At 39.9% G+C, this 9892-nt stretch overlaps 1 protein-coding gene across 4 annotated transcripts in view; it reads right to left on the bottom strand.

The window, feature by feature from the left end:
- Positions 1–498: 498 nt before the first annotated feature.
- Positions 499–9892, bottom strand: part of HSCB (HscB mitochondrial iron-sulfur cluster cochaperone) — a 47360-nt gene continuing 37966 nt past the window's right edge. Inside the window, exons 6-8 of one of the 4 annotated variants that reach the window (XR_012233614.1) lie at positions 6841–6998; positions 6078–6162; positions 499–1099 (exon numbers count right to left, since the gene is read on the bottom strand). Coding sequence is in view for 2 of the 4 variants with exons in the window: in XM_073582697.1 (XP_073438798.1) it covers positions 6910–6998 (89 nt within the window). In the remaining 2 variants the exon portion in view is untranslated. Of the gene's footprint in view, positions 1100–6077; positions 6163–6553; positions 6999–9892 lie in introns of those variants that run through there. The other 3 variants (XR_012233613.1, XM_073582698.1, XM_073582697.1) reach the window with 3 other exon arrangements.

Here is a 9892-nt window from a genome sequence, read left to right as displayed (position 1 = left end):
GAGATTTCTAGAAAATTGAATTGGTGTATATTTTGCTCATGGGGTGTGCCATTTGCTACTGATTGATTTTTAATGTTTTTAGTAGTTGTCTATGTACTTAAAATATAAATACCAGTACCCGAGTGAGCTCATCACTAAGTATTGTCTTTTCTCTGTGATTCATACACAGCAGGTAAGGTGGCACATCGCAGGAGTGATCCTTTATCACTCTACCTCCTTTCCAGTGTGGGTCAGCCCTGTGGGATGGGGTTCTCTAGAGAGCGTACAGCATGTTTAGCAATCTACTGGCCCTCCAAATCACCTTCCTCAGTGGCTCTGAACCCCCAGTAAAACACTTCTATGGAGGAGAAGGTCAGGTGGGCGATTCAGACAGTGTAAGTAAATGAAAAAATATTTTTTCAGCTCACCTGTCCACTTTGTCCATGGCTGCCATCCCAGGAAAATCTAATAAGTAGTAAAAAAAAAAAAAAACAAAAAACAAAAAACAGCACCAAGACGTTGCATTCCAACGAAATTTATTTCAAAATCTTCATATAAAAGCATAGACAACCGACAATAGAAAACAATGGCAGAAATAGCAGAGCTCCCAGGCATCGGTTTATGCATTTCAGGACCAAATATGCCCCTTGGTCATAACCTAATGTTATACCAGCGAGTCAGGGTTTTAAAATTGACCAAGGATTTAAAAAAAAACAAAAAACCCATCACATGGTTCAGATTTTTGACACCTACAAACATTAAAATTCTTTAACCAGAACTTAAAACCAACAATATGATTCTGTCATTATACACAGTCAAAAAGTCAGTGAACAGTATTAATAAGACAATATTATATCTGTGCGCTTATTTAAACCGGCGGGATGGGCGGTCTCCATCATCAGGATCTAATGGGTTTCTTGGCTAAGAAGTTTTTTTGTCACCAAGCTCTGCCCCTTCTGGGCTTACTGACCCTTTCCATTCCGAAAAACTGGAAGCCATTCAAATCACCACCGTGCACTTGATAAAAATGTTTTGATACGTTAGAGGGATTAGGTGCATCTCTTTACTGAATCCCTAAGGTGTTCACTGATGCGCTGCCGGAGTTTTCATGTTGTGCAGCCTATATAGAAGAGATGACAAATATTGCAGGTAACCATAGATATGACATATGTACTACTGCAATTCATAAAGTCACAAATAACAATTGTTTCAGACCTCACTTTCTTAACAAATTGATTGGTATTTGCTGCATATTTGCATGCTCCACATTTGCCACCCCCCACAGCTAAAATTTTTTTTTAATAGACAGCCAGGACATTTTAACAGCATTATCCATTACCATACTAGGTGTTAGCAGATTAAAAAGGGTAGGAGCTTTCCTTGTGGAAAATAAACACCCTTCCTGAAGAATACTTTCCAAAGCAGGATCGCTTTTTAGCATTGGCAAGTATTTTTTGATAATCATCTTTATCTGGTTGTATTCTTCGCCATAGGAGGTGACAAATATAGGTTTTTGATTCTCCTGTTTTTTTTGGTCTTTTTTTATGGAATTTTACCATGTCAGTTCTGGGAATTTTTTCCAGTTTTTTTTTTTTTTGCTTTTTCCAAAGACCAATTCTGATAACCTCTTTCCCTCAAATGTGCACAGATTTCATCTCTCTTGAATATAAAATTCATAGCCACTGCAGTTTCTTTTGGATCTATGTAATTCTCCCCTTGGAATATTAACCCTCACATGTCTGGGATGACAGGAATAAGCTCTCAAAATGGTGTTGCCCATAGTTTTGTTGCAGAAAGAAGCAGTTTTTACCTTATTCCTGTCATCCACAGAGATCAATAGGTCCAAAAAAACTGATGTTGGTTTTTGCAAACAAGAGAAATCAAGTCAGGGCTGTAGGTAGAATACTCGAACAGCATTTCGTAAACAGCTAATATGCCCATATTATGTGGGATACATGAATAGAAAGATTCTATATCACACGTAACCCACATAAACTTGTCATCCCACACAGTATGGTCCAAAAATGTCAATAAATGACATGTCTCAATTGTAACCCGGACAAAATTGGACCACAGGCTGTAAGAGGGAGTCCACCCATTCAGATAATTTTTCACTAAAGGATCCCATACCAGAGACAATACGTCTCATGGGTGGAGGAAACCTCTCTTTATGGAGCTTAGGTATAAAATGAAAATTGGGACCACTGGATCACTGGCATACATATACGCTACCTCTTTTTCGGACAACACCCCCACAGAATGACCCATAAAGAATTTTCTTAAGTTCATCATTAAATCTCAATGTTGGATTATCTTGCAAAACAGAATAAGTATTAGTATCCTCCAGAATTTGGCAATTTAAGATATGATATAGGGTTTTGTTCAACAGGACAACTACTTATCTGCTTTTCTTATTACCAATTCAGGATTATCCTGTAAAGACTTAACCACTATTATTCTACTTGCTATATGAGGAACTCAAATACAAATTTGATCATCCCATTTCATATAAACAAGCATATCTTCACTGGGTGTCATTGCTGAATCCATATCATTAGCTTCCAATGGTTCCTTGAAAAAAATGTCTTTTGACTGAGAGACCCCTGACAAACGGTTTACATCCAATACTGTATTGAAAAAGTTAAAGTGAAACTCCGGAGCATAACCAAGACCTTTAGACAGCAAATTCAATTGGTTATTGTTAATGGTGAAACAGGACAAATTCACTACATTGATTTTAGAATAAAGTTCGTTGGAGTGCAACCTCTTGGTGTCGGGCAATTCAGACAGCGTGAGTGGTATCGTCTCGTGCTCGGACTACTTTCCAATGAAGGTCAGAACAACAAACAGATTGCACTCAGAGGGATGTATTGTTGAGATGAGTCACAGTATCTGGAAAATGCTCCAGTTTGATTACAGCTGTCCTGTCAGCAGTATGTCTGGTGAGGGCAGCTATAAAGGTCTTTCCCTTAAGGGTAGATTTGGGTGGTATCAGTTTGCGCCTTTAATATCGCTCATATCTACCCGCACAATGGGGTCAATTTTCTGGTAGAGCTCCTCAGAAGGAAATGACATGACCACGCAAGCGAACTTGACTGTTAAAAGAGTTAGAGTCTGACTTTATAACGAGTGTCTTATTTTTTGGTCATATTGCAAAAGGGAGCCATACTGCATGAAATCAGACCAGGCAGGGTGCTTTCAACTTACCTTAGCTAGTTCAACTAAGCAAGATCTCTTGCAGGGTGGATCACAATAGTAGACTGATCTCTTCCTTAGAAGAATCAGCCCATTGAACTCCGACTTGTCAGTTTAGGGTAGCATGTAACCAGCACTAATGATATCCTGACCATTTTTCACGATAGATGTCTAGTCAGAGTCAGTCAGGCTGAGACAGTTAGTTTTGCAAATTACAGAGGCATTGTTCTGACCTTTTTTTTTTTCTCAGCAGGTCATGACTGCAAAAGAAAGGCCTTTTTGTACGGCTAATCATAAAAGCAACCTGGGGCAAATTTCCATCTAGCGGATACCGCTTGCACACATGTACCAGTGCCTTGAACTCATCCTAGGTGAGGCGGCCCAGCTAATTCAGATCCCTTGGTAATTCAGGAGAACAACAGGTCTCAGATCCTTTCCTAGGTGGGTCAGACCTATCAACATAAACCTTTGGGTTTGGAGAAGTTGCAGGATTTCTGTGCAGTTCTCCAACTTCCAGCCAGTGTTTTGTCTCAGGAAGAGACCTCTCATCATAGTACATCCCTTAAGCAATCCACATAGCCCTCAGTTTTTCTCTGAAGAATGATGGCTTTCTCTTAACTCCAGCCTTTAGTAGGAACATTTCCTCCAATTCTAGAGACAGGTGTTACAGACTTACTCAGCAGATCTTTTTTACTCGGCTTACATTCATTTAGGAGTCGTCATCAAATAGACCGCTGATCAGATGCACCAGGATTGATGTTTCCTGATAAGGGCAGTACTTGGTTAGCTGCATTGGGTGACTAGTGAGGCCTCCCTTTTCAGGCGGCTTGTTTAGTACTTTACGTTATCCTTTATGCTGTCTGTCTCCACCATATCCTAGTCCAGTTCACCTACAGTCGAAGCTTGGGTTGGAAAGTACTGTCAGTGATTCCACATCATTTCACCTCTTTTTGGAGCCCTGACAAATTTATCTAATTTTGGTGTTACTGCAGAATGTTCAGTGTATCCACTTCTGATACACTGCCTTGAGCCCTAGTGCATGTGGAGATACTGAGAATCTCCGAAGTAGCGTACCACCTACGATAGAGCTTCCCCCGGCAGGTGATGGGTCACAGCAGATGTCTGGGCTCTTCCATATGTCTGGGCAGGATTACCTCTTTTCTAGCTAGGTCTGAATATTTTGAAGACTGGTTCTGCTCTGGATTCTGCAGTTTGAGTCCAGAACCACTGTTCATCGTGGCAATGCCCTCAGACACCAGCTATCCTCTTCTGTCCAATTTTTGGTAATTTAGTTTACCGGCAGGATTGCCACTTTTCTGCTGTTTAACTTAGCAACTGCTTAATAGGTAAAAACCTATGGGCAGTGTTTGCATGGCAATATTTTTTAAAATTTTTGCATACATATATTGAGCTAGGACAGACTCCCAAAAGCTAGTTTTCTGCCTTGGCTTTCCTGGTCCAGCAAAATTTAATTTGTAGGCCATGAATCAGGGCTGTCTGTCCAGGCAGGGTAACGTCATGGCCACCGTCTTATTTCCCAGGATCCGGGAGATATCTAGTGCGGCCTGTTACCCTTCCCACTTTCATGAATCAGAGAGAACCCTCTATTTCGGCTTTCTAGTGATTTTTTTTTTCCATTTTCTAGTAATTATCTTCTCTGGGACAGTAATATGGAGACTCCTTCCTTTCACCTTAGTGGGATTCTCTCCCTTTTCAGGAGGAGATTGGTCTCCTTCCTTTAGGAGATGCACCTCATCTTCCAGAGAGGCCCCCACAATCTGACATTGAGCTGCAATCCCTGTCTTAGTGCTCTGTTCGGGTGTCTTGTGGTCATCCCGGTGTGCTCTGGTGGAGATTCGACTGCCTCTAGGGTGACCATTGCTATATGAATCAAATCATCCATTTTCAAGGATTACAGGGCAGGTGGCCATTTCTCCACCCATTTGGGGTTAGGGAACACACTGCATGGACTAAATTTCCTAGCCTGTTCTTCTCCAGGCATCAGTACTCTTGTGGTTCAGCCACATGTGGAGCTCCATAGCAGACCATAATTTTTCCAATATATTGCTATCCTGGAGTACTACAGTATATAGAAAAAGCAATCAAACTATTGCAGTTTCCCCATTGGACTAAAAATAATGCAGGAAATTAGAAATATTTTTTTAAAAACTAAAAGGTAAAAGATACATATATCGTATCACAGCATCCGTAAAATTACTGTCAAAATATAAAATTTCATGTGTATGGTAAACAGTAAAGGGGTGGACGGAGCCAGCATTGTACTTTTTGGTCACCTCCCTAAAACAAATACAACAAAAAGTGATCGTATATATCCCAAATTGGTACGAATAGAAATGTTAGCTCATTAAGATAAAAAACGAGCCCTCACTCAGCTCTATCACTGAAAAAAAATAATTTAAAAAAAGACTCCCTGAAAATAATGACAAGGCAACTTTTTTTTTGTTACAAGTTCAGTCTCACTTTTTTTTCCACTTAAAAGAAAAAGATTTAAGTTTGGTATTGTTGTAATCACACTCACCTGGACAATCATGTTTTTAATAACTTTCTTACCACACAAGTGGTGTGAAAAACTTAAAAAACTTCACAGCTTGTCCTACAAAACAAATCCTTGTATGTCTACGCTGACAGAAAAAAATAAAGTTATGGCTCTTAGAAGAAACAGAGGTAAAAATCAAAAATAAAAAAACCCTTGTCATTTTCTATCGCCCTACACGTTCCCTCCGTTATCAAACAGATTGAAGACCAACATCCTCCATAATTTGAACCTAGCCTCGTCGTCTCCAAGAGTTGTGCTGCGCCAGTTTTCTGGAATGCACTACCCCAGATGACAAACATGTCTTTAAAACAAGCCTATCATCTCAACTCACTGACAGAAGTCTCACCTGTTCCCGCCTTCTAAATACTGTTCAGAATCTGCTCCCTCCTATTCATGTGTCTCCACACCCTCCATGCATATGTTAACAGCACCTGATAATTGAACGTAAACACACTGGCTGATGACAGGATCATGGAGTTTTATATGAAAATCCCTATTTATTACAATTGCTGGATCTGAAATTACCTGCACTTTTCATCTATTGTGCCCCCCTATTTCCTTGTAGATTGTAAGCTTGCGAGCTGGAACCTCACTCCTAATGTAACTGTTGAACTGCCCTACCTTGAATTCAATTTATTGTCTGTATATGTCTCTGCTTAATTGTAAAGTGCTGCAGAATAAGTTGGCGCTATATAAATATCTATTGTAAACTCCCCCAAAAAAGTAAAAAAATCTGTGCTGTAATAGAGCAAAAAAGGAAATCCACCAAGGGGCTGAATACCATCACAAGGCACTGTATAGAAATGAACCTGATATTACTAGTAAAATGACATTATCCAGTTTTATTATAATGCACTAGACAAGTTGTCAAACCCAAACATTAATCGAACCAGTTATGTAGCAGACAGAAAAAAACTACATGAAAATATTAAAAACAAAATAAAAGCAAGGTGATAATATTTCAATCAGATAAAATCATCCTGCCTCAAGCAGCAAACACGAAAACTTGGTTGTATTAAATATGTGAGCAACAGTCCTTCCATACCAAACCTTCTATTATTGAGGAGTAGTGCAAGTGTAAAGTGTAGTGTTCGTGGTGGTGATCGTACCAGAGATCGCTCATAGCATTACATCTTACTACACAAAGGCACTGTCTACAAGCAGCAGGAGTGCCAAAGTCATGGAACCATTTTCTTCTTCACTTGATCTAGTAGGTTTGAATAGTACTTCATCTTGGTTAACAGCATTTTAGCATACTCAAGATCCCCTAGAGAAAGAGCAAAGTCACAATAAGCATGGTTGTGATATCAGCCTTGGCACACAAGACAGTACTTTCACGCCTACCAGACTTAGGACAGAATACATACATATGACTCACTGCTCTAAATAGCAGTCTAAACTGGACCTAAAAACAAGCGTGTATGACAGAGGCCTAATACATACAATACTGTGCAAAGTTTTAAGCAGGTGTGGGGCAGATGCTGCAAAGTAATAATGCTAAAAAAACAGAAGTGCTAATAGAGACATCTATATCAAATTAATATTTGAAATAACCACCATTTGCCTTTGAAATAGCATCAATTATTCTATGTACACTTGCACAAAGTTTTTGAAGTAACTAAACACAGAGGTTGCTGCAAACATCTTGTATAACTAACCACAGATATCTTGTTCAAAACCTGTCACTTCATGCTTTACCAGACATGCTCAGTGTTCAGATCAGACCATACTATCACTTTCGGGACTCCTTGTTCTTCTTTACTCTGAAAATTATTCATGGAAAAACCCCTTTAATTAACCCCCAAGGGTGGTTTGCACGTTAATGACCGGGCCAATTTTTACAATTTTGACCACTGTCCCTTTATGAGGTAATAACTCTGGAACGCGTCCATGGTTCCGGTGATTCTGACATTGTTTTCTCGTGACATATTGTACTTCATGTTAGTGGTAAAATTTAATTGATGTAACTTGAGTTTGTGAAAAAAAAAACGGAAATTTGGAGAAAATGTCGCAATTTTTCAACTTTGAATTTTCATGCCCTTTAAATCACACAGAGATATGGCACACAAAAAACTAACATTTCCCACATGTTTACTTTACATCAGCACAATTTTTTTAACCAATTTCTTTTTTTTGTTTGGAAGTTATAAGGGTTAAAAGTTGACCAGTGATTTCTCATTTTTACAACACTTTTTTTTTAGGGATCACTTTAAATTTGAAGTCACTTTGAGGGGTCTATATGTTAGAAAAAACTCAAAAGGGACACCATTCTAAAAACTGCACCCCTCAAGGTGCTCAAAACCACATTCAAGAATTTTATTAACGCTTTAGGTGCTTCACAGGAATTATTTGAATGTTTAAAAAAAAAAAAAAAAAAAATTATATATATACACTCACTGGCCACTTTATTAGGTACACCATGCTAGTAAGGGGTTGGACCCCCTTTTGCCTTCAGAACTGCCTCAATTCTTCGTGGCAAAGATTAAACAAGGTGCTGGAAGCATTCCTCAGAGATTTTGGACCATATTGACATGATGGCATCACACAGTTGGCGCAGATTTGTCGGCTGCACATCCCTGATGCGAATCTCCCGTTCCACCACATCCCAAAGATGCTCTATTGGATTGAGATCTGGTGACTGAGGAGGCCATTTGAGTACAGTAAACTCATTGTCATGTTCAAGAAACCAATCTGAGATGATTCGAGCTTTAGGACATGGCGCATTATCCTGCTGAAAGTAGCCATCAGATGTTGGGTACATTGTGGTCATAAAGGGATGAACATGGTCAGCAACAATACTCAGGTAGGCTGTGGCGTTGCAACGATGCTCAATTGGTACCAAGGGGCCCAAAGAGTGCCCAGAAAAAATTCCCCACACCATGACACCACCACCACCAGCCTGAACCGTTGATACAAGGCAGGATGGATCCATGCTTTCATGTTGTTTACGCCAAATTCTGACCCTACCATCCGAATGTCGCAGCAGAAATCGAGACTCATCAGACCAGGCAACGTTTTTCCAATCTTCTACTGTCCAATTTCGATGAGCTTGTGCAAATTGTAGCCTCAGTTTCCTGTTCTTAGCTGAGAGGAGTGGTACCCAGTGTGGTCTTCTGCTGCTGTAGCCCATCTGCCTCTAAGTTCGACGCACTGTGCGTTCAGAGATGCTCTTCTGCCTACCTTTGTTGTAACGGGTGGCAATTTGAGTCACTGTTGCCTTTCTATCAGCTCGAACCAGTCTGCCCATTCTCCTCTGACCTCTGGCATCAACATGGCATTTCCGGCCACAGAACTGCCGCTCACTGGATTTTTTTTCTTTTTCGGACCATTCTCTGTAAACCCTAGAGATGGTTGTGCGTGAAAATCCCAGTAGATCAGCAGTTTCTGAAATTCTCAGACCAGCCCTTCTGGCACCAACAATCATGCCACGTTCAAAGACACTCAAATCACCTTTCTTCCCCATACTGATGCTCGGTTTGAACTGCAGGAGATTGTCTTGACCATGTCTACATGCCTAAATGCACTGAGTTGCCGCCATGTGATTGTTAAGACTTAATTTCTAATCAGCCACACAGTTGGACAGGTGTACCTAATAAAGTGGCCAGTGAGTGTGTATATATATATATATATATATATATATATATATATATATATATATATATATATATATACGAACATTTAACTTTTTTCACAAATAAATTACTTCAAGTCCAATATTTTTTATTTTACCAAGGTTAACAGGAGAAATTGGCCCACAAAAGTTATTGAGCAATTTGTCCTGAGTACGCCGATACCTGATATGTGGGGGGACCACTGTTACGGCGCATGGCAGAGCATGAAGGGAAGGAGCGCTGTTTGACTTTTTCAACGCACAATTGGCTGGAATTGAGACCGGACGCCATGTCGAATTTGGAGAGCCCCTGATGTTCCTAAACAGTGGAAATCCCCCACAAATGACACAATTTTGGAAACTAGACCCCCCAAGGAATTTATCTAGATGTGTGGTGAGAACTTTGAACCCCCCCAAGGGCTTCACAGAAGTTTATAACGTACAGCCGTAGAATTAAAAAAAAAAAAAATCATGTTTTTTCCACAAAATGATCTTTTCACCCCCAATTTTTATTTTCCCAAGGGAAACAGGGCCCCAAGAGTTATTGTTCA

This window comes from Dendrobates tinctorius, unplaced genomic scaffold (assembly GCF_039654945.1).
Source record: "Dendrobates tinctorius isolate UK_male_01 unplaced genomic scaffold, ASM3965494v1 ptg000073l, whole genome shotgun sequence".
Classification (NCBI taxonomy): domain Eukaryota; kingdom Metazoa; phylum Chordata; class Amphibia; order Anura; family Dendrobatidae; genus Dendrobates; species Dendrobates tinctorius.
The sequence above is the reverse complement of the archived record's forward strand: the minus strand, read 5'-3'. Positions and strand labels throughout refer to the sequence as shown.